The sequence below is a fragment of the Peromyscus leucopus genome, chromosome 6 (assembly GCF_004664715.2).
Source record: "Peromyscus leucopus breed LL Stock chromosome 6, UCI_PerLeu_2.1, whole genome shotgun sequence".
Lineage (NCBI taxonomy): Eukaryota > Metazoa > Chordata > Mammalia > Rodentia > Cricetidae > Peromyscus > Peromyscus leucopus.
In genome coordinates this window covers 64337881-64363772 of record NC_051068.1, presented here as the reverse complement: position 1 = coordinate 64363772, position 25892 = coordinate 64337881, and the positions used below count along the sequence as shown (strand labels likewise).

At 41.8% G+C, this 25892-nt stretch overlaps 1 protein-coding gene across 1 annotated transcript; it reads left to right on the top strand.

The window, feature by feature from the left end:
• The first annotated feature begins 18277 nt into the window (after window positions 1–18277).
• Window positions 18278–22550, top strand: LOC114683124 (keratinocyte proline rich protein). The gene is given in 3 exon segments (XM_028857298.2): window positions 18278–18350; window positions 19883–20453; window positions 20456–22550. Coding segments are annotated over 2 exon segments (1953 nt in total). The 5' UTR covers window positions 18278–18350; window positions 19883–19910; the 3' UTR covers window positions 21866–22550.
• Window positions 22551–25892: the final 3342 nt, after the last annotated feature.

Here is a 25892-nt window from a genome sequence, read left to right as displayed (position 1 = left end):
CATTGGTCTCTTGCTTACTTTCCCCAGCGTTCTCCCCAAGAGTAATTGTTGCAACTGGGGTTCAGTATTGCCCTTTTTGGAATATAAGCCTAATTCAGTAATGTGGATGAAGCCATTATGCAAAGTGTGGCTGATGAGCCAAACCATTTTCAAACAGAAGGTAAAACATAGTATCCTGGCTATAAGTTTCACGTTAGCAAATATATCTTTTGATGTTGGTGTGCACGTAGTTAATAAAGGCCATATGCAAAGAAAACATGTATGGAAATTTGTTTTACAGTAGTAGACTCCATTTGGTGTGGAGAAACAGGAGAGGGGAGGGGCTAGGCATGTAGCTAGAGGCAGGTTACTGCCAGGAACCCAAACTTTCATGTTTGTTTGTTTTTGTTTAAACATGGTTAAATTTTTTCAAATAAATGAGAAACAGGAGAATCAAGAAACTAGAAAATTTAAGAGACTGTATTAGTTACGTTTTTGTTGCTTTAAAAAATACCTGAAAAAGCCAGTTAAGGAAGAAAGGGTATATTTGCCTCACAGTTTGTGGCTACAGTCCACCATGATGGGGAAGGGAACTTGAGGTGACTGTTCACACTGCACATGCTATAATGAAGCAAGAAAGAGGATGCTGGGTCTCAGCTCATCTTCTATCATTCTTGTTGAGGACCCTAGACCATGTAATGGCATCACCCATATTCAGGGTGGGTCATCCCTCTTCTGTTAAACACTTAGACACATCCAGGGGTGTGCTTCCATGGTGATCCTAAATTCTAAGTTGAAAATAAAGATTAACCATCACAGGCCACACTTCCGCAGAGCAATGATAGAAGGTCTTGAGCTATAAGAGCTGTTTGCTGCAGTTCTGGGTACCTAAGATCCTCCTTATCAGCTCAAAGTGTTTTCTTTGTATAAACATTTAGTGATTTCAAGTTATTTTCAGTAGTTCTTTAAATACATGATTTTGAAACGCCGTTAATTTTTGAAATCAGAAACTATACTTCATAAGTTGAATTTGCCCACGTTCACACAGCAAGAGCATGGGCTGCTGTCCGTGTCTGCCTCCACATGTGCTCATCTGTTCATTCTCTTCTCTCCCAGACACTGCTCTTCCACCCTTCCCCAGCAGGGAAGTGCGTGTTGATGGCTATGAAGCTGTCATTAGTGATGTTTTGGTGACCCCTGAATCCAGTGTAGGTTCCTCCCTGAATGCAATGACTTCACTTTGTTTTCAGAACTTCCTCATCCTGGGAAAGCGACTCTTATTTACATGCTTTTCTGTTGTCTGTGTCTCTCCACTCTAACGTACACTGCAAGGGTGAAGGGGGCTTGTTTTCTGGCCCACCGTGGCATCTCCTGCACCTAGACTGTGCTTGATTTGTGTTGCGAACACAAATTCCAAGTCCACATGTGAGTCTACATCTTGTTCCTGAGCTTCTGATTGATAGTTATAAGATTATTAAGAGATCTCATCAGTCAGGGGTTCTATTTTAACAAAGTTCAAGTTTACAAAATGAGATTCAGCATCTGTCTCCGCTCAATAGATCTCTCTCATCCGAGTGAGAGGCATCATTACCTTCCCACTGGAGAAAAGAAAAACATCAAATTATTCTTCCTCTTGTAACCAGTCTTCACCAAATCCTACTGCTTCCACCTCTCTTGAAATTATCTGCTTTTCTCCATGTTCTCAATTTTAATGAGTACCAACTTTGGTTTCTTAGCACCGCCTGCTGAACTTGTACTACACTTTTCTAGTCTGTTCTCCATATTGAGACCCCGATAATCTTTGTAATGAAAATCTGAATGCAGCTTTACAACTCTCAGTTGTCCAAGGTAATAACACCTTTGCGTTCTTTTCTTTTGACTCTTATCTGCTCCATGGGGACCCTGGGGTTTATTGCTCTTCTAGGAAACACTTAGATTACTACTGGTTCTTGCTCAGAGACTCAGGGGCCCCAATAGACGTAACTCTGAGAAGTTGGATGGTACAACCTTTAGAGACATAGTTTGAGTGTTATCTGTCTCTTTGTCAAAATGTCCCAGGACACAAGTCAGCAAGTTACTTCAGGAGACCTTTAGTTCTACAGCCTACTGTCTATTTGGCTCCCAGTGATGGCCCACCTCTTTTCCAAAGATAGAATTCTAGCCATGCTATTACAATGCTGTATTCGCTTTCAGGGATGCCAGAGTCAGGGCTTCTTTCTGCCACCTCTGTTGCATGCTTTGTGCAATGAGAGTCTACAATGTCCCTAAACCCAAATAACCCTCAAGCCACTGTTTAAGAATATTTTTATACCAAATAATTACTATACCCTTTTACACATGTTGTCTTGAGTGTTCTATTGTGTCACTGAAACATTTTCATCAGTGATGTGTATCAATCATAGAGCTATATATTATTTAGTAAATAAGTGTATGACTTGAAGTAAGTTATTAATTCAACAGTGCTTTAATATTGCCCTTGCAAAGAGGAGAGAAAACCGATTGTCTATGTTCTAGACTGTTGGGAAGATTGAGTCAATATGTGTGAGTGATTTTTAACATCACATATATGGCAGCTTTCTAAGCCAATTCCACAATTTTCTAACAACCACTGGCTTTTAGTAATTCAATTTAAATCTGACTCTACTCCCAGAGTTAGCATAGACCCCACAGGCTAAGGCTCAGACCTGCTACCATTCTTCTTACTTCATCTTCCCACTGTAAAGTGGTTCCTGGTGTACTCATTCTTCTGCCTGGACGACTACAAACTTCCTCCTGAGTTCAGACACAATTCACAGAACTCAGGAAAGGGTTCACCCGTGATGACGTGTTTGTTATTAGAGTTACAACTGCATAATAGTCTAATGGGAGAGATGCTGTGTTAGTCACTTGTGTCATCATGACAAAATACTCGAGCTATTATAAAGAGGAAGGGTTTATTTTGGCTCAACCTTTTGGAACTTTCAATCCATTCTTACTTGGGCTTGTATTAAGGCAGTACAGAATGAGGGATTGCATGATGGAAGAAGCCCCCATTTCATGGTCAAAGTAATCTGTGGAGCAAGATAAAAGGTTGGGGCCCAATATTCCTTTCAAGGAATGCTGTCAGGAATTTCTCTTCTCCACTTTAAGTCTCACACCCTAAAGGTTCCACCACTTCCCCAAAGCATCACAGGGTAGGGACCAAGTCTTCAGGAATTCATCCTTTGGGATGAGACTTAGAAAAATTGTGGAAGATGCATAAAGTCATGTATAGAGGGAAGGGAGACAGAAATTTTTAGTTCTTTCCATGGAACCCACTCATTTCCCACAAGATTAATATATTTACGAACCTAGAAGCTGGTGAATGATATTCTTTCAGGCTTTTGATGTAGGTCAACTATCTTGGTGAGGCTGAAACTTCCAACTCTCTAATCATGTTCCAGCTCCTGCTCCTAAAGTTATTTATACTTCTCATCATCTTTTAAATATATACTCAGACATGGTCTAAACTTAAGACTCTAAAGGGACTTTCTGTGAATAACAAAGGGTACCCCAGATCTTAAGGAAAAGCCAGGGATTTTGAAGCTTTGTGCCAAGGACCAGGGACAAATATTAAAACAAAAACCTACTGGAATGAATTTATTCCATGGAGTATGGTTCTTTTGTCAATGCCATCGAGGTCAAACTATATTCATCATTAATGAGAACAACATCACTCCCAACAATGACCTTCATTCGTTGAGCAAACCACCTTTAATTCAGTCCTTATTATCCCTTTTCTTTCTAAACACCTGAGATCTCTGCAATAAATTCCACAGTGCTGACACTCAGTTGGATACTACATTACATTCCAATGAAATTTTTGGTTCCATAATTGTTATATACTCATCCTTCATAATTCTTTATAAAGTTTTTTTTCTTCTTGATTATTTACCATTTTCTTAAGCCAATTCATTAATTGATAGGTAAAATAATGACTTTTGTCTTTCTTTCATCTTAAAATCAATTTCTTCAGAAATAGAGTTAATGTCTAAGAAGCTGAATGAAGAGGCTTGTTCCTTGGATCATTCTTAAATCTTCTCTGCTTGAATAACTCCTCTCTCATTTTCTTGTCTTAGGTGAATTCCAACCTTACTGTACTTTATCTTTTTTCTTTCATCATCTGATATCCATATACAAAAGCCAAGAATGCCAGCTTGTATTTGATCCTGATGGTCTTGCTGGCTTCCTCCTTGCTCTTAGCATCTCATAGGTCCTTAAGTTCTTTGTGGCTCCCAATTATGTGTCCTCTAACAAAACTAGTAGCACCCAGGACTTGTCTAATTGGGAAATCAAATAAATACTTACTGACTCTTGAATTCTTCAGCACAAGAGGTTTCTTTATATTTTACTTAGCAGAGTGCTCGTTATAAGGTAGGAAAATTTACTTTCTGACTAATTAAGTTCTTTCTTTCTAATATCTTATTTATCAGTGAGGTATAAAGACATGCATTTTAACATTATCTGCCATTTTACCTTGTTTGAAAACTAAGTCCAACAGGGTCTGGTAACTAAAGTGCATTTGTCAGTATCTCCTTCCATTTTCAACCCCTACAACCCCTCACAATGCTGACTCTACCATCATCCTACAATGCCTTAGGCTGTCTTCTGGTCTATCCTTGAGTCCTTCTTCCTTGTCAATGACCTTAGTTTCACCTCTCTTCATGACCTGCTTGTTTACCCTACTCTCCACCCAAATATGATCCCCTTAGGCAGTTAAGGTAACATTATGGGAACACCAAGATGAGATAACATCCAAAGATCATGTTGCATTGAACCTGTTGTGTGCCCTCCTTCAGGGAATTCCTAAATCTCAAATAATAGTGTCCCAAGACACTGGCCTCACCCATTGGTCTAAAAAGTCCAAATCATTCATGCTTTTATTCAATTAATTAATCAGTTCTTTAAGGTTACTAGAGTAAGAATTCCTGAAAGGAAGCTGTGTCTACAAATGTTGGCAGATTAAACTTCAAATGTCCCTGGATAGTTTAGACAGCACCAGTCCCAGAGCTCCCTAAGGAACCATTGCTTATCCACCTCTGTGTCAGACCTAACACCCTGATAAACAGATAAAACCATTTGAAATAAATTAGCTTAAGGAAACTCTATTCTCTACCAATCAAAGGGAGAAGAATATTGTCAGATGAAGTTTGAGGCCTCTCTGTCTGACTGTAACCTACTTCTAGTATTTCAACCAATATATTTTAAAAAATCCTTGATTTATAACTTTCTTTGTTCTGTTACTACAAAAATTCTGTGAAACTGCTTCCACATTGGAATATGGAAATTGAAACAACCTAAATCCATGTGTCTGGGCTGTGCGTGGTCACTCAAATTCTACTGCAGCCAGAAAAATCTAACTCTTGCTCCCTCTGTGCTAAGAGCTGTGTTTTTTTGTGTGTCAACACCAGGTGAATAAAGATGAATGTCTTCCAGCAATCATTCTGCTCTAAGCAGGTTTCCATTTGGAAAAACAGAAAGGAATACAAGTAGGAATGGCATTGTCCTGGTATAATGGCCTCTTAGGAGTTCACACCTAGGTTATGGTGCCTTGCTACAGCGCTTAGCAGAATGTTTTACGGTGAATTGTTTACACATTATGTTCCCAAGGCAGCTTAGCTAAAATCATGACAAAAGCAACTTGCAAAACCCAGGACCAAAATAGAGAATGCATATTTATTGAATTAGTGAATAAAGGTATACATGATTGTGGAATGGATGACCACAATAGACCTGTGAATAGATATCTTGGCATCCCTGTCTACCAGGATCTCTCTTGGCCTCAAGGGGCTTCCAGAAGGTCCTGTGCTGGGAACAGAGAAGAGTTGGCCTCATTCCAGCTGTGAAAGTGACATATACAGGCTGTGTCTCATTCCTGGGAAGACAATAGGGTCCAAATAAAGGGCTTCAGTGCTAGGCTCCTTGATCTTCAGGCATGTCACGTATTGCTCCTATTCCTCCACTAAGCCAAGTGAATGTTTGACAAGGAAGAGGTGGACAAAATAGGATGTAGAAAGAGGAAGGCGTAATTAGAGGCTGAGAGATGTTAAAGATGTTACACTTGAAAAGTCCTGGTTTTCAGAATCACTCTTTGCTATTTGGCCATTAGAAAACTAATGTTCTAGGATATGACATACAACCACCACCTTGATATTAGAGACTAGAAAATGAACAAACCATCTGTTACCTTCCAATAGAAGGCTAGCTTTGGAATCCATTTAGACAGAATATTCCAGTGTAGGCAACATGGAAGGAAAAGAAGAAAATATTAAGACTTACTTTGTTCCAAATTAGTTGTAGAAGGTGGACCATCAGCCAGCTCTTTGGAGAGGGTACTTTTCTATGACGTACGGGAACAAGAGAACAAGACTCCATCCTTGGAGTGGCGAATTGATTTCTTTCCATTTCTCAAGTTGACTGAATTTTATCTAGCATCTCCTGCTAGCAGGATCATCAACAGCATTAGCACCTCTTCAAGTCCCCCCAAAGCATGATCTAAAGCACCCACACCAGTGCTCAGCCAAATGCCTACCCAAGCTGTTTACCATGTCTTCAGCTTTGAAATTCACAAAAGCTTCAGGGCCGGTAACTGTTGCCTGGGCTACCTCAGGTCCTGTGTTCTCTCTAGTATGTCTGGTCCAGAACCTTGGACAATGTTTGTGTGAACCATCAGGCCACTCCCTGATACTGCCATGGCTCCAGGGAGTGATGATGCCCTTTCTGCATGGAAAAGCAGTAGGAAGATGCCAGTTTCCTCCTGCTTCTGAATTTTCCCTTCCCTTACATTCCTCCATCTAAGAATCTGGGAGCTGAAAAAAAATCCTTCTCAGAGGGCTTATCTCTATGTTACATATAAACTCTTCCGAGCCCCATACCCCTGCAATCCCACTTGTGACCCCAGGCTCTAAATAACTGTGGCTCAATCTTGCACCCACCACATGAACACATGCACACACACATGCAAACCCACAAATTCCTCCTTCATATTCCTGACAGGCAGTACTAATCATTGTTCTGATGACATCTTGTCCTGACTCCATTTTGTGTTTACATAAACAGTTCAAGGCCCTCTACCCCACTTCCCAACAGTCACATCTGCCTTGGCAACACATTGAGATTTCCACAAACTTGACCGTGCTCCAGATGTAGTAACCAAAATAATTAATGTTTCTATCAACAATATAAACTGATATAACTGAGGAAGGCATAAGCAAAAATAATTATGTCTAAGATATTTACTATATTCTGCCAGAAATGAATGTTTCCAAGTAACTCTGACCTTCATCTAACTTTGGTATAAATTATGCTCTTTGTGGTTTTCGCCTTTAAAATGCTGTACCCTGAGCTTCTGCACTAAGGGATGTTGAGGCATGAGTTGGCTCTTCTTCGCTGGCTAACAAAGGATTCACACACTTTTAATAGGCTTAATCAGTGTGGTTGTCTGGATATTTCTCTAGTGGATTATTACAGTTCTTCTAGCAATATGGGCCCGTTTGGGTTCTGTACACTCTAGGAAGTAGACTGTGACTCCCCACAAGATATAGGCCTAAAGAAACTTAATGAACTCACCATTTAATGAAGAAAATCAACCTTCTGCAAGCTCCAAGGTTGGGGACCAGAAATGACACTGAGATTTATGTCAATCGAATAAACAGTTAAGTGTTTGTACATGTTATTTTTATGTTCTGTGGAATGTAAGCAAGAACAATATAACTAACTGTGTTGAGAAATGGGGAGACTGATATGCTATTCACAGACCTACCTGGATAGAGTGTTTGCCATCTTGAACTTCAGTCTGTTACTCTTTCATTATATCACATGTCACATTATCAGCCTTGGTGATTTCAGTTTCCAAATGGTTTTGGCTCATTGGAAACTGTTTGAAAATTATTATTTTCTATGAGTTGAGGTCACAATGCAATAAACATCTATAATGTTAAGTAATACTAATTTACTGATGCTAACCAGATAATTATCTTCATTCAGGGCTGATTCATGGCTTGCCTCTTTGTATGCCTTTTCTGCAACCTATAGGATGGATATTACTTACCTTGTATATGTGATGAAACTTACCAGGGCTCGAGACAGTAAAGGACTTGTTCTGCCACACAGTTAATTGGCAGGAGTCACAGAAGTAGTTCAGATGTCTGAGCAGGGAGGGCTTGTCACTTCCTTGGCACGTTTCAGCCTCCTACTATGGTTCTCTATTTCTTGAGATTAATTGAGAGGCTGCAGATTGTGCCTGATGGTGTGCAGCATTAGTACAGTCCCATGGTAAGTTTAATTGATTGAGACAAATGGTCACCCATCTCCCTGGTTCTGCTCTCGCTCCCCAAGCCATCCCTCCAGGGTACACAGAGTCAGACCACATCCCACCTCTTCTTAAAACAGTTGGCCACATTCTAAGGTCTTTACATCTACTCACAAAGCAGCCCCTTCCTCCTGTTCTGACATCACTAGATGGTTTCAGTTCCATTAAAGTACTGCAACCCCCCAGGACATCTGCTGTTCTTCTGCAAAATCTCTTTTGTGCCTGCAAGTTCTTCTCATCCCTGTGGGTTTTATGTCTCACATTTCTGTGTCATAAGAGCCTTTTCTGGTCTCCCTACTCAGGTCAGCCCTTCTGTTTTCCCTGTGGACGCTGGTCTTGGAAACCTTCATTGCTTTGTAGATGAATTCCACCAAATACCAGTCAGGATCACTGGATATTTAACTTGTAGCCATTTTTTATAGTATTTTTCTCCACTCAGTCAAATTATATGAAACACTAGAGCTGTATGTACACGGTTTTATGTCTTTCCTCTGTCGTCAGATCACAGTACCATTCTTTTTACCTACTCAGAGTTGAATACATATTTGCTGGGTGAATAAATGCATGCATGGATGAATGAATCAGCATAATTACCCTCATAGCTATCATTCTTCTTATTGTGTTGGCCTGGAAATATTTTTTTAACTGTTGCAGCCCCATGGAACCACATATATGATGGAATTTTAAAAAATGGAAGAACCACAGAAAGTTGGGTACATGCAGAGGTGGGAGTAGATCTGGGATTAGTTGAGGGATGAGAGATTATCAAAATGCATCACATGAAGTTCTCAAAGAACTAATACAAAGAGTATTAAAATCGTTGTAATTTATCTAAAATTTAAGTTTGGATGAACATCTGTATTTTCATTTGCTAGGTAACTCTACCTCAGGTACTAGCTTTCTCTGTGGCCTGGACAAACCCATTTCATGGTGGGAGGCTTATGGTCCCATCCTCTTCCTGGTGGTAATTGTGAATGTTTTCCTCCATAGAGGAAAGTAACAGTGTTGGAGTCTTTGCCTCAGGATGCTGCTGCTTCTGGGTTCTTGTGCTCCAGGCTTTTACTCTGTACCCGTGTCTCCAGAAGAAGTCATCATGCTTGCTATTTACCTTTAAAAAATAAATACAAATCTGTAATTGTTTAAAAGACAAAACCACTTCTCCTCCATTTACTTTTTCATTTTCCTTGTTGGACTCTCAGATCCTCGAGGCAAATTCTTTGAGTTGGTGCTCTGAGTATTTGTTGGATGAAGAGATGGTGACCGTTCTTAATCTAATGCCAGAATTAATGGTGGTTAGTTTGTACTTGGTGAGTGAACTGGACTTAGGAAGATCCACCAGATAAATGAAGATCGTATCCAGCATGTGAGATAATGACTATTGGTTGTGAAGAACTTTTAAAGATGACTGTCTTCAGGGTCACTGAGCTGTTGCCTCAGATCATAAATTGGCTTCCAGTGAACATGTCAGATGCTTGGGGGAGATCCACTGGACCTCAAGAGAGACTGAGTCATAGGAAGGTGGAAGATGGGCATGTGCCTGAGAAGGTGGGTCTCAGGAAGTTTGTGCTGTTTCAAGAATATGATTTAGGTTTCTCTAGGGCACACGGGTATGATTATTATCGATCTTTTTTATCTGAGTATATGTATGTATACAACATATTTGTATATAATACATATATTATGCATGTAAATATGTATATAATTGTTATTGATATTATAATTCATAGACCATAAAATCAATCCATTTAATATATAAAATTCAGTGGCTTAGTGTTTTCACAGAACCATGTAATTATCACCACAATATAACTTTAGAGTATTTTAGTTGCTGTGTGGTGAAATACCCCAGACAGTGGCCATCCACAGTTAGGTTCCTTCAAGTCTGCCTTTCTATGGTACACAGCATGTGCTTTCTTGTGATTGACTAATTTCCCTACCATCAGTGAAGTCCAGCTATGTTACAGAGTGCATAATCTCATTCCTTTTCGTCGTTGTCCATTAATATTCCATTTTATGGGAAAACCGCATAAGAACACACATCCACCAGTTGGCATCTATGTAGATTGTTCCTGCCTTTTGCATACTGCAAATTTTACTATTGTGACACCTCCATATACAGGTTTGTGAGTACAGGTCTGTGAGTGTACATGTGTTTTCGCTGAACTTGAGTGGGCTTTTCATTTTACTGGAAATGAAACTGATGGTTCATAGAGTAACTCTCAGTTAATTATTTGGAGAACTGCCAAACTATTTTCCTCAGTGACTATAAATGTCCCAACTGAACTTTATTGAAGGTTCCAATTTTTCTGTGTCCTCATAGCACCTGTTATTTTCTGTTTTATTATAGTCATGCCAGTGACTGTGAAATATGTCATTATGGCTTTGGTTTACATTTCCTGAAAGACTAACCATGCTGATTATCTTCCATACATTTCTTGACCATTTGTATAGCTGCTTTGAAGAAACACTTGTTCAAATTCATTGCTCACATGTAAATTGCATTATTCTTTGTTAATGGGGTTCTAAGAATTATTTATATATTCTAGCTGTAAGTTTCTTGTTCAGATAAATAATTTACACATTTTAGATGCAAAATTTATAGCATAAAAAATTCAGTTTTTGATTGTGCATTTAATTCAGTGGTATAGTACCTACTAGGATGTGGAAACCCTGAGTTTGATACCCCGGCAACACAATACATAATATATATATTATGTATATATATATATATATGTGTGTGTGTGTGTGTATGTAATATGACATGCATATGACAACAAAACAGAAAGTCTTTCCATCAAAATGTTTTCAGTTTTTTCCCCCATATTTTTCTTTTATTCTTTATGTTATTTGATATTATATCTGAGAAAGTAACATCCTACTCAATTCTACAGAGACTTGGCTCCATGTTTTCCTCTAAGAGTTTTTACAATATTGGCTTTAATAGGCTATTTTAAGTAGTTATTAATATGCTATTAGAATGCTGGTCATCGAGTAAAGGAGCTAAACACAACAACGAAGACACACAGCATTTGTTGGTCCCATGAAGAGAACTCTTGGGAGTCCTGAAGTGGCCCACTCTACCCTCCACCTAGGATGATGGTGAAAGTAGAACACCAATTGGTAGTTGTTTAGCACAAAAATTAGAAGTGGATGAGGAATGGGAGAGTGCTCTAGGTAGAGGAAGTGTTCTGAGAAATGGCAGCAAATGATGCATCAGCCTACCATAGGACCAATGTGAAGACTTGCATATAGCTTCAGGCTTATTAGAAACAATACATCCTTCTTCGTTGCTTTCTAGATTTGGGGGTATTGCTATCCTAGGATGGCTATTTAGTATCATTCACTGAAGCCAAGGATCTGAATGCACATGGCTCATGATGCTGTTTAGATTATATGTCAACGTGACATACCTAGAGTCACCTGAGAAGTGGGAACCTTAACTCAAGAATCATCTCTATCAGACTGACCTGGTGCTATCCCTGAGCAGGTTTTCTTAGTTTATGTAAGAAAATTATTTAAGCACGAGTGAGCGAGAAAGGCAGCAAGCATCATTTTTCCATGGTTTCTCATTTAGTTTCTGTTTGAGTTTCTGCCCTGGCTTCCCTCGATGATGTATTGTGACCTGGAAGTATAAAGTCAAATAAACCCTTTCCTCCCCTAAGTTGCTTTTGATCTGTGTTTATCACAGCAACAAAGATCAAACTAGGACACACACTAATTGTGATGACCGAGAATTTACTATTATTTAAAAATCATTTGACTCAAAGGGGTGTTCAGGGTTGCATATGGCCAAAGTACATGACCTACTTCTATGAAATTGTCTTTATGCAATCAAGTATTACATATAAAATAAATGTATAATAATAATTTTTATATTAAAAAGTAGTTGATTCAGCCCCATATTAGGCTGCAAATATTACTGCTTTTGTGAAAGGGATATAGCAAGGCAGTCACCTTTTCAATTAGTTTTTATTCTGCTAATAAAACATGTATATAACTCTATTTAGCTGTGGCAATATTATTAAATGTGCAAAACAGAAAGGTGTTAAGTTTGAAGCATACTTTTAGTTTTCACACCCAAATCATCCTTTTTTTATGTGGTCTCTGATTATTAGTGTCAAACATCATCCCCGGTCTGTAGCCATCCCTTCTCATGTCCATTTGGTGTTCCCTGCTGCTTGCATTGCTGAGCAGGAAACAGAACCGAGAAATTCTTCTGCTCCATTAAGTACCATCCTTTCTTTGCATCATTATCCTAGCCCTTGGATGGTCATGTTTCTTCAGCTATTTAGTCATATGTCAGAAACCCATGATGCTGTGTTTTTACCTTTGCCTCCACCTTAGCTGTCATGTAGGTTTGGAACAGTTAGAGGTACGCAATTGAGCTGATGAAAATGGACTTGGGTCAGAAGGCTCAATGGTACTCTTGTATCAGTCTAAATACCTGGAATTCTTCAATGGATGAATATCAAAAGACTCGAGAATTTGTGTGAAAATATTGAAAGATAATGAAAGTGACTGATACAATCTCCATTTCAGTTCAGAGGCCCACTGCCCCTTGCGATTACAGTGATGGACAAGAAGCTGAAACAGGAAGACCATGCAATGACATCACTATAAAAGAACAATCTTTATTATGGAGACCCACACTGTTCAGCATGCAGAGAATAAGAGGTGGTCAAGTGCTCAGTTCCAAATGGGACAAGTATGTCATATCCCCTCCCACCAAGGCTCAGAAATCTTCTTGGAAGAGAGGGCAGAAAGACTGTAAGAGCCTTAGGGAGTAGCTGGCCTCAGGAAAAAACAAAAACAAAAACAAAAGAAACAGTACTTGCCAGACACAACAGCACAGTTAGTTGCACACATGAACTCAGAGCAGTTGGGGCTGTATGCACAAGATCGGCCAAAACTCCAGCATGGTTTTGGAGAGGCTCATGAAGTCACACCCCATCTAAGATGCTATTAGCATTTGACAGCTGCGGAGATAGGAGAGCCAGCTTTCTTCAGAGATGTAGGTCCTGAGGGGTTGGCCTTCTCCAGTAAATGTCTGTATTAAAATTTCCTTTTTTAAAAAAGAGAGAGAACAACATTATATGGAAATGTTTCCAAGTATTTTCTGTATTAACTGTGAATGAATAGAAAAAAATAAATTGCCTGTGATGGAAAAAAAAAAAGAGAGAGAGAGAACATGAACTTGGGAAGGAAAAGTGTGTGTGTGTGGGGGTGGTGGTGATAGGGGAACAATCAAAAGAGGGGAATGGGGGAAATTTGATCAAAACATACTATATCTTGTATGAATAACACATAAAATGTGTTTAAAGCACATGTCTTTGCAGCGTGGAGCAAGTCTACCCGGCTATCAGGATCACTAAGTTGCCACTGAATCCTTTCGAGGATTGACAGCCCAGAGTCCCAAAGGATTGCAAGTCCCCAAAAGAGTCTAGAATGAAATAGAGAGAATTTCTATATATCTTTAGCTCAAGTAATAGATTTGCTTCTGGAGGCTTCTTGCCAGATAATGTGGCAATGAACTCCTGTTCTGACATTCCCAAGACTGGGATCTCAAAAATACTACTTTGCTTTTGAGCCTATGTTATCTCAGTTATAAAATAATGATCTTCACCACAAAGAGATTTTTTTAAACCAATTAATGACTTCTTCCTGAAAGTAGCCCTTGCTTGTCATTTATTTTTTATTTAAATATTTTCATTTTATAATTAATTTAATTTTACATATCAGCCAAGGGATCCCCTGTCCTCCCTCCTCCCACCTCCCAGCCTTCTCCCCCAACCCACCCCCCAAAATCTATCGATTGCATCCTTCATCTCTTAGGAACTATTGTTTTCAGTATGGTCTTAATACATTATCATGTGTTCATATGTGGCATTTCAACATGTAATGAAACAAACCAGTCCATAAACTAATACAAGACATGTACACTAGACTTATGTGTACATGTGTTCATTTGAATACATCAAAATGAAATGGTTTAATGTACAAGGGGAAGTGCACCATATGCAGTGACATTGTGTCTATTTCTTGGATACAAAGTTTTAAAAATCACAACCTGTTTCCTTGTGAAAACTGCAGTTGGTGTGGAAGACAGGAATGTAAATGATCAGAGCACATGATAATCTCAATGACAGACGTGCTTCAAGTGCTGCCAGAGTGCCAGGTGAATCATGGCTATCGTGGTTCTAGAGTCAGAATCATTACCAAAGACTGCCAGTTAGAGCTGTCTCAAGCAATGAGCAATAGTTCACATGTAGAAAGAGATGAAAGGGTGTTCCAGGAAGAAGAAAAGATACCCACAAAGGTCTGCCAATATGGAATATCAAGGCATGTGAGGAGGGTGAAAACTGCTTTACTTGTGTTTGTTTGTAGTTCTGTGGCATGGAAAGTGAGTGGGAGTTAGTGATGCTGAGAGGGACGTGAGCTTAGAAAGGTAGAACAGAGCCAGCTCATGAAGGGGCTCATATTCCCTGCTAGGGAATTTGGATGTTTTTAAAGTAGACAATGGAAAATAAACTAAACATAAGAAACTTTTATCTTATTACTTTAGGAAAATCACTCTTATGACTACTTTCAAATAAAGTCTGGATGCAGAGAAAATAGTGAGACCATTGTACCACATAGGAGCACAAAATCTTGGTGTGTGTGTGTGTGTGTGTGTGTGTGTGTGTGTGTGTGTGTGTATGTGTGTGTGTGTGTGTGTGTGTGTGTGTGTGTGCTGCTATGTGTCAACAGGCACCTGTGGAGATCAGAAGTTGTTCTTGGGGTGCTTTCTCCTATTGCTTTTCCTCTTGATATAGGGTTTCTCACTGAAACCCAGGCTCACAGTTAGTTAGGCTGGCTGGCCAGTGAGTCCTCAGGGTCCTTCTGTATCTTCCTTCAGCACTAGGGTTACAGGCATGCAATATCACACCTGGCTTTTTATGTGCGTGCTAGTCTGAAAGCATGTCCTCATGCTTATGTGGCCCACATTATACCCATTGAACCATCTCCCCTGTCCTGGAACCACTTAGTTTGAAGATGCTGCCAGATAAGGAATGCCCTTTGGAAGAACTCTAAACCTTGTTGAAAAAAATATCTAATATGCCACATTTATCTTCAGACAATTGCAGCACTAATTCTAGTTCTTAACCATTGACAATTTGTATGTGTGTTGTATTTGTGTTTAGGTGTTTGTGTGAGTGTGTGTATGTGACAGAGGTCAACATAAGTATCTTCCACAATCACTCTATACCTACATATTTTTTGGAGACAGGATCTCTCACTCACCCTGGAGCTCACCACTTAAGCCAGGCTGATTGTCCTACAAACTTCAGGAATATCCTGTCTTTGCCTTCCTACTGTTGAGATGAAAGAATCAAACAACAATGCTTAGCTTTTGATATGAGAATGTTGGGAATCAGAACTCTGATCTTATTGCTTGTGTGGGAAGTATGTTACTGAGTGAGCCATTCCCTGGCCTCAGCAATGACAACCTCCAATTTCTAGGATACAAATAGCAGGAGGAAGAGTGTCAGGAGTTTAACATTTTTCTTTTAGTCAATTACTAGTGTATGAAACTGTATTATTGAAAACCATATGTCTAACTCTAAATTATAGCTTTCCCTACCACCATTTTCCCTCCATTTCTCACTGTAAGTTCCAAGAAGTAACAAAGCTTATAGTGTTCCTCTTGTTTATCAGCTCATTCTCTAGTGATCTGAGATATGTGAGCCAAGCCTAAGTTCTTGCCCAATCTTCTACTCATCCATCATGAATCTTTTAACAGATTCACCTGAAGTCAGGATACAGACAAACAGGAACACCAGAGCTGTATTTCTCTTCAAAATTACAGAGTCCACAAAAAGTTGGAGGTGACAGATGCTAGTACTCAACAGTTCACATCCTGGGGTATTCTCAGTTTTCCTTCTTTGCTATTTTCCAGGCTACTCATATGATTATCCAAGGGAATCTTGGCTAAAGTATGTGATTAGAGAAATAACTCACAGCAGAAAGATCATTGGCCTTGTACTGGATCTACCTAGGATTTCATCTCTCCACAGCAGTCATTAGCATATGGAACCCAGAAAGATTTCCTCTGCCTGGGCTTTAGGATCCTCATCTATAGAAGGGCAGGGTAGGACCTGGAAACTTTTGAAGATTTTGGTTGCTATGACATTCTGAAAGTCTATAATCCTACTGAAATCTAGGTGCCCTTTGGAAAGAGCGATGGGAATGAGAGCGAAGACTCTGAAGTTCTAGTGAACTGGGCGGACTTCATCTTGGGAGAGACTTCGGAGACATGATTGGCATGTGCACTGTAGGTCACTAAGAGCTTTTGTCCCAAGGAGAGCCTCTAAGGTGTTATCATTCCCATCATTTCATGAAGAAAATGAAGCACAGAGAGTGAAATGACTGTAGTATTTTATGCTAACTTTCTTGTTTAATTCATTCACACAATAATCTTAAGACCTTTCATACTTACTCTTCCTTCCCACCCATTATTTATTTATGTGTACAAGGGGGTGTCTATGTGAGTATTTATGGATGTGTGTATGTGGGTGCTTAAGTCTAGACCTGCATGGGAAAGCTGGAAGAAGATGTCAGGTGTACTCTTCCATTACTCATCACATGTTCTTCTAAGGCAAAGTCTCTTCTTGAACCTGGGTCTTCACAGCTGGACTAGGCTGGAAGCCAGCATGTTTGCCCCAGGGATCCTCCTGGCTTGGTTCCCCCAAAAGCTGGAGTTATGGGCTATTGCAGGGGATGCCTTCAAGGTTGTTAGGTGACTGCTGGGATCTGAATGCTGGTCCTCAGGATTGCAGAGCAAGTGCTATTAACCACTGAACATCTCTCTAGTCCAATGGTTGCTTTCTTTTTAACCATAAAAAGAACACAAGCAAAATAATATAAGGAGATCTGTACTTTAGATTGCATTGCATATATGGAATGAAAAATGACAAAGCTTTGTAAAATAGGAAATTGTATGCCCTACTTATGGAAGGTAGCTAGCTCTTGTCAGGCCGATGAGAGGCAGGCTTCCCAAGACAGATTGTGTTTTAAAAAGAAAACCTGGAGATCTAGAATCTTAACTAAAGTCTCTTTATTTATAAATATTAGTTACTACTTTTAACAAGATGCAGAGAAACATAGAAGATACCCAATCTGTGTTCATGTGGCTCAGGGTACCACCTTGTTAATTCTGTTCTGAACTGTGCTGTCTCCAAAGGCTACTCCATCACATTAAGTGGCTTACACTGCTTTGTAAGGCTGCTCTATAGCATCCTCCAAGCATCTGCTGTGCAGCAGCCTCTCTCCTCAGCTTCAGACTGGGTTGGAGCAGATACCCATTGACCCAGCTGCATCTGTTGCCTGTGACATGCTTACTCTTGAGAGGGTGTTGGATATTTTGAAGATCATTCTTGATAAGACGGTTTCATATGAAAGAATTTGCTGTAGTCTCTATGACAACTGTAGAAAAGAGACTGAATTTTATATATTTTACAGAAGAGTAAATTAATATATAGTTCAGTTAAGGTCCCCAAGCTGTAAGTCATCAACAGGAGACACTAGATCCAGCTCTGACTCCACCTTTTTGTCGTTCTAAAGTTGACTTGAGTTTAGACTTTAGACTTGATTGCTTTAAGTTAGGAATGCTTCTGTTGTTACCTCTATCTTGTGAGAATCTGAGAGAAGGAGAAGGTAGGGCATAGAATCATTTTCCAGGAGAGATGATACCTCCACGTTTTCTCACCACCTTCACCACTGGGTCCTGCTGGGATGGAGAAGAAATTGACAGGGTAAAGGAGAGGAAGAAAACAATAACTAGCTTCTTCATAGCCTGGAAGCTTCAGCACTAAAACAAGACACTCCCAGCTCTGTAGGTGACTAGATGGACAGCGCACTGGGAGGGAATTGGCTGGTGGAATGTTACCTTGGGCAGATGCCAACCAGCTGTCTCATGGTCTGAGCCAGACCCACGACTCTTTATATAAACACAGTCCTCTGCCCAGATGTCTTAGCCTGGATGACTTTGTGCCTGCTGAGGAGGGTGAGTCTGGAAGCTGGGTCCTGGGATTATGCTGGGGGTGACATTCAGGGGGTTCTCAGACTCAAAAGAATGAGGCATGACTAAAGGAGAAGCTGGGACTGAGGTACATCAGTCTGAGGAGAAAAACTGCATAAGAAATATAAAACATGTGGAACTTATGAGAAGAGATGGGCTGTAAAGTGTACTTATCTTTGACAGCCCTGGTTTCTTCCCCAGGTACCATTTTCTTTTGTGGAGAAGATACCTTAGTTATTTATTTTGTGTGAGTAAAGACAAATGAGGATGGATCACCCTCTCCAGGGAACACAAACTTAGATGGCACAGCCATATCTGAATGGAATGGCGGCCTGGCTCACTTCCTTCTCCCGCTGAGTCCTTACATCCTCTGCAGGACCCATCCACCACAGGGGAATGGCTCCAGGCACTTAGACACTTGCTACAAAAGGAAAATGTCTAGCTCTGCTTTCCAATGGAAGCATTTTTGGTATTTTAGGAGATTGTGAGAGGTGCTGTGCTATATGATTCAATTGCCAAATTAGTCTTATGCTGTGCTGCTCACTGGGCTGCTGGAACACAGACAGGTGGCTCTGGGGAGAACAAATGGGTGGGAGCTGATGTTTTTTTTTTTCTTGTTAGCTAAGGGTAACATGGGAATGTATGCCTGAATATTTTAGGTGTTGCTGTTATGACCTTGCTATGTAGATCCATAAGTCCGCCTCAATGTTCTTACACAAAGCCTTGAATGTGACAAAGGATCTGGCAGTCTCTGCCTTACCTCAGCTTAATTAACTCTATCCTGTATCTCAGAGGGTCTGAGGAGAAAATCTTTTGGAAGACAGCAGGCTGTTACCCGCCAGATGACTAATAACAGCAGCCTGCCTGGGCAAGTGCTCATGTTGATCCCAAGGCTAGTTTGTTTTGTATATGAAGCATAAATGGATTTGCATATTTCTGTGAGGGTAGCATAAATGGATTTGCATATTTCTATGAGGGTCCATTTAAATGAATTCACCTAAAAAGATTGAATGCAAGGCAGCAAATATTAAACTCTGGACCTGAGAGGTCTGGAATCTGCCTGAATCCTTTGCTTTTCAGTGGACTCTGATGTAATATGAATCTAGATGATGCCTGTGTTTTTGTTTTTATACATGTGTGGGGAAACCCAGGCTTTCATGGGTGTGGAAGCCTCATTTTGGGCTCTGCTTTGTAAGTAAGCTGTTACCTGTTCTGCCTGTAGGACTATTTCCACCACCAGACTTTTTAAGTGTGGAGAATCTGCTTGTCATCAGCGCTCTCTGGTGGCAGACATTGGTAAGCCTACCTTTATATCCAGCTGTCCAGAATCCAGGGCAGGTCTCATAGACAATGGTGACTAGCACGGGCTTCAGCTAAGTCCGTATCAGTAAGGTCTCTTGGGTGAAGGTTGAGGCCATATGAAGACAAGCCAGAGAAGACGCCAGGCTCCTGGCTGTAGATCCTAGTTCCTCCCTCCCAACTCTCCAGCCTCTTGACCCTGGTTTCTCTACCCTCAGGTCTTGCTCACCCACCTGCATCAGGACCATGTGTGACCAGCAGCAGATTCAGTGTTGTGTGCCGGTACCCCAGTGCTGTGTCAAGGGTTCCGCCTTTGGTCCCTCACAGTTTCCCTATGCCAACAACCAGGTGCTGGTCCAAGCTCCATGTGAGGTGCAAGTTCTGGAATATGCGGCCCCATGTCCAGTTCAAGTTTCCCAGACTCCGTGCCAGTCCAGTACAACTGAAGTGAAGAGTCAGGCTCCATGCTCAACTAAGACCACCAAGGTTAAATGTCAGGCTCCATGCCAATCAAAGGCCACCCAGGTGAAATGCCAGTCTAAGGCCACTGAGGTAAAGTGCCAAGCTCCCTGCCAGACTCAGGTTTCCTGCGTTCAGTGCCAGGCTCCATGCCAGTCTCAGGTTTCCTATGTGCAAGTACCACAACCTCTTCAGACCTACTACGTAGAATGTGCCCCAGTGTATTATACAGAAACTAGTTATGTGGAATATCCGGTTCCGACCTACGTGCCTGCTCCAGCTCCTCGGCCTGTCCATACCTATGTAGAATGTCCCTCAGTGGGCCAGGGTCAGGTCAGGGTCAGGGAAGTTTCTCCAATCAGTGCCAGTATCAGGGCTCCTACGGTAGCTGTACCTCTCAATCACAGTCACGAGGTTCTTACAGCAACTGTGGTCCACAGCCTCAGTCCCAGGCTTCCAACAGTCGCTGTGTACCCCAATTCCAGTCCGGGCCCTCCTACACCAGCTGCGGCCCCCAGCGCCAGTCACAGGCTTCCTATGGTGGCTGTGCCTCCCAATTCCAGTCTCGAGTATCCTACAGCAACTGCTCCTCCCAGCGACGGTCCGGGGCTTCATTTAGCACCTGTGCACCTCAGTGCCAGGCCCAGGGCTCCTATGGCAGCTTCACATCACAGCAGCGTCGGTCTCAGAGCACCAGTCGATGCCTCCCTCCTCGTCAGCTGCAGCCTGCTTATCGAAGCTGCTCTCCACCAAGGCGTTCTGAGCCCTATTACAGCAGCTGTCTGCCATCCCGATGTTCTTCAGGCTCCTACAACTATTGCACCCCACCCCGCCGCTCAGAGCCCATCTATGGTAGCCACTGTCCTCCTCGGGGCCGCCCTTCAGGTTGTTCTCAAAGATGTGGACCCAAGTGCAGGGTAGAGATTTCATCACCCTGCTGCCCCAGGCAGGTTCCCCCGCAGAGGTGTCCTGTCCAGATTCCTCCCATGAGAGGAAGATCCCAGAGCTGTGGCCGGCAGCCCTCTTGGGGTGTTTCCTGCCCGGATCTGAGGCCACGTGCAGAGTCACAGCCATTCCCAAGGTCTTGCGGGCCACAGCGTCGTGACTGGTCTCCAGAACCATCATGGCAGCGGTGCCCAGTTCCTGCACCACGTCCATGTCCAGAGCCACAGCGTCGTGACCGGTCTCCAGAACCAACATGGCAGCGGTGCCCAGTTCCTGCACCACGTCCACGTCCACGTCCAGAGCCATGCCCAAGTCCAGAACCCCGCCCATGTCCTCCTCTGCGGCGATTTTCAGAACCGTGTTTGTATCCAGAACCATGTTCAGCTCCTCAACCAGCACCACGTCCAGTGCCACGCCCGCGCCCGGTTCGCTGTGAGAATCCAGAACCACGTCCGTGCCCACAGCCCTGTCCATATCCAGAGCCAATGCCGTATCCTGCACGCTGCTCCAGCCCAGAGCCTTGTGGGGAGCCCCTTCGCTGTCCCAGTCCCTGCTCAGGCCCTAATCCAGTTCCCCACCACCAAGAACTAGGTTGTCATGAATCTAACCCATGCCGCCTGGATACTGAAGGCCCAAGCCCATACAGCTGCAATCAGGGGCAAGAGAGTAACAGCAACTGTAGACCTGATGATGTTTTCCCAGGGCCACAGGATCTAGGTGGCTGTGGAGACCAAGGAAGCACCCATGGTGGAGTGAAAGGTGGGGCTTATGCAGGAGCAAAGGGTGCTTATTTTTAAACAAAATGTAGCTCAAATGCCCCTGCCTCGGGTTCTTTAGAATATTTTCCTGTCTCATCTGGTTGACATCTCTCCACAGACACTGAGGTGCTCTCTGCTTCCAAGCTGTTATCCAAACTTCTTGTATGTCATCTCAGGTTCCACACCTAAGTCTCAGACACCATTCCAGCCTTATGTCTCACTCCTCCCGTGCACTCAGCTTTAATTCTAACTAGACCAGCTTGGCCACCAGGGCACTCCTTGGGTGTTCCTCCTGACATTCTCCAGGTGCTCTTGCCTCAGCAGAGTCTCCCTTGGTTTGAACAATTTCTCACCTATTTCCCAGGATCCAAAATTGTACATGTCTTTCAATACCTCTTCCTTGAAGACTTTTGTTGTTGCTGTTGTCTGTTCCCACCCATAGGAGCCTATTCTGACTTCCTAGAATTCATTGCCCATAACACCATCCATTTAGCAAGACTTTGGCAGCACTCCTGAATTAATTTCTCTTTGCAGTTACTGCCTTTTCTGCCCAACTACATTGTAAACTTTCATCCAAGTGGGGTCAGTATATCCTTAAATCTCTGTGCCTATCTTAGGTCAGGTAATAGTTGATCAAGGTTGTGGTTGTCAACCTGAGCCATGTTCTGTCCTGGGGCAAGAGGAGGATGCATAATAATAAAAACTGGATGTGTTTACACTTTGAGTCCTGAGTAATGTCTGCTCTTTATTTGATGCCAGCCTGCTGAGATGGTGTCTTTTTAAACCATGATGAAAATACATACAACAAGGTGTATTAACACAGCCATATCAGAGTGTACAGTTCAATGGACTTAATTATACTTGCATTGTTGTATTACCATCACCACTATTCATCCATCCTGCAGGACAAACACTCAGTACCTCATTTCCCACTTCCCTTTAGCCTCTAAACACTACCATTCCATTATCTACCTTTTAAAATTTGACACTACGTGTGTCACAGGTAGACTCAAATGGTATTTGTACTTTTGTTATTCACTTAGCATAGTGTTCTCCAGGTTCATCTTTGCTGTAGTATGTGACAGCTATTGAGGCAGCATGATATTGCATGGACTGTAGATACCATTTCAATTTGTTCAGCAATGAATGGCTAAGCACTTGAGTCACTTCCATCATCTGGCTACAGTCAGTAATGGTCCGACCAACACGGGTATAAAATACTTCTTTGAATGTATGATTTCAATTATTTTGAGTAGATATCAAGAAATGGAGTTCCTATATCATATGCTAAGACAGATGCTTCTACGTTGCTTTCCACAGTGGTGACATTATCCACAGTCCCACCCCAGCAGCATCATTCACAGTCCCACCCCCAGCAATATCATCCACAGTTCCACCCAGCAGCAGCATCCACAGCCCCACCCCAGTGTGCAGGTCCTAATATCTCCACATTCTTGTCAACTTTTGTTAGTTTCTGTGCTTTCCTTAAATACCAACCATCCCAATATGATGTGGTATGGATTTCATTGTAATGTATTATTTTGGTCTTAAGTTTATTGTGTCCATTGCATGAGCATTCCTCAATCTAGCAGAATTAGCTTGACTTATGGGTTTTCTGTCTCTCCTTCATGACTTTGTCCCTGGATGAATGAAGGAGCAGGGAGGATGACTCCCAAGCTAGGCATAAGTGTGTTCAGCTCTGCATTGCTAGTTGCCTGGCTGTAGTACTATGGCTATAGTCAGAGCCATGATACCTCTGGATGCAGGGATGTGGAGGGAGGACACATGGAGGCTCTCTGGAGATAAGTTTTCTTTTGCATTAAATTATTTTCTGTGGGGCATACATGGGCTGCAAAGAGGGTGTGGAGAGAAATTTAGATAAACAGAGCTTATTAAGCTTTAAGCTGTTTTCTCAGAGAATGGATACAAATGGTACCAGAGGAAGTTAGTTTAAGCTGTTTGTACAGAGAATAGATACAAAGGATGGCTAAGAGGAAGTTAGCTTGGGTTGTTTGTATGGAGATTAAAGACGAATAGTGAGAAAGGAAGTTAGCTCAAGTTATTTATGCTAAGATAAGATACTAAAAACAGGAGATGATGTCAGGATATAAACAACTTGTAAATAGGGTGACCTTTAAAATGATTGGTTGGTTCCTTCACCCCCTCCTAGGGTTCTGAGGTTTTCTGCTATAAAAGAGGCTCACTGCCTATCAATAAAGGAGTCCTTGCTTGACTTGACTCCCCAGTGTGCCTAATTATCTCCAGGTAAGAGGGAGGCTGGGGAACCTGTCATCAGTGTGCACTTACCTTTCCTCGGTTCCAGGCCACCTCTTCACAGATGACCTAAGTTCCCAGTGGGGCAGGTCCCCACAGTTTTCACTTATTTATCTATTATTTTATTATATAGAAATCAAAGACTGATGCAGATTCAGAATGAATCAATTGCTTTAAAATCCTATTATGCATGATACTGTGTGCCCTCTGCGGGGATGGAATCCAAGGGGCAGAAGATATAGAAGTCTTTTTCTCCTATTCCCTGCAGATGAGGTGAGTTATGTCCCCATGTGGGCCTGGAGGATGAGGATATTGGGGGACAGACTTTGCCCCAGTGTGAGGTGGTATCTGAAGGTCACGGTTATATACAGAGAATGACAAACTCCTCTGAGGAGAATGACAGGGGGGACAGGTTCTGACATGGCCTTTGGAATGTCTGTTGCAGTGCCCCCCTCTCCTCACACATCCCAAACAACCTCCAAACTGCAAGGCCAGACCTGAGAAGACAGAGTCAAATCTTGGCTCTAAACATGTTATTCCCTTGTCCCAGGGACCTAGGTTTGCAATGTCAGCTTTGGATATCTAGAGGCTATACATCAAAACCCTGTGTGGTTTAAAGGAAAACTGGGGCCTTTGTGTGGGGCCCACTCCTTTATGTACTATGGCCAAACATCCATTGTTTACCTGCTAGCAAGACACTGATAAAAGGGACATAACTCCTGTTTGCTATCACTAAACAACTTAGCAAATGCTTCATGGTGGTACCTGGAGTAGAAATGTCAACATTGTTATGTGGACTTTTCTAAGGAAACAAACAAACATCTACCCATCCAGGATATGGCACCAATGGCAGGTCAGAGAAATGATTCCATTTAAATCTAGTTTGGTGAATCAGTAACCTTAATTAGAGTCACTTACAGGAGCATGAGTGAGGTGTTATATACAGAAGTAGGGGCAACTTATGAGTGCCCGAACAGTCAAAGAAAATGTCTTGCTCAGCAACCATTAACCAGCTTTATTTATTCAGGAAGGGATCAGTACTCCTTTCTTCATGACAGACATTAATGGGCCCAATCTTCAGTGAATCTCATACAGGTAATCATGGCTCCTGAAAGTTCAAAAAGGCAATGGCATGTCATTCTTGGAGGACAGCATTCACAGCACTCTTCCCTCTTCCTCCTGTTCTTACATCATTTCAGCCCCTTTTCTGTAATATTCCCTGAGATTGGAGGGGATGATTTAGATATCACTTTTATAGGTGAGTGTTCAGCAGTCTCATTTTCACAGTATTTTTTGACCAGTTGTGAGTCTCTGTAGTAACTGGTGCCCACTGCATGTAGAAGTTTACTTGTCCAAGGATGACAGCAGTGATATCTATGAATGTAAACATAAATGCTTAGAACAATTTGACAGACACATCACATACATTTAGCAAAACAGTGATAATTGTTTCCCCACTAGGACCTATGACCTTCCTAGTCATTAGCTTTTGACTGGACTCTTGAGTATCAGATGTGAGATTGAGCCTTAAGACCAGTGAGAATGTAGTCAGTTATACCCATAAAAGTCATGACTGTACAAGCAGAAGCATCTTGCCTGGAATGTTGGTAGAGTACCATGCAGAATCTCTAGCTGGGTAGGATTGTTGATGGAAATTCTTTCCCAGCAGTTTCTGACACTATGAAAACTAGCCAGCAGGTAGAGAAGCTTCTGCCTCAACCTCAGCTTCATTTCCCTGTGTCCTGTAACCAAAGTCTTCAATGTCTTTATTAATAAGGTCTTATTGTCTAGT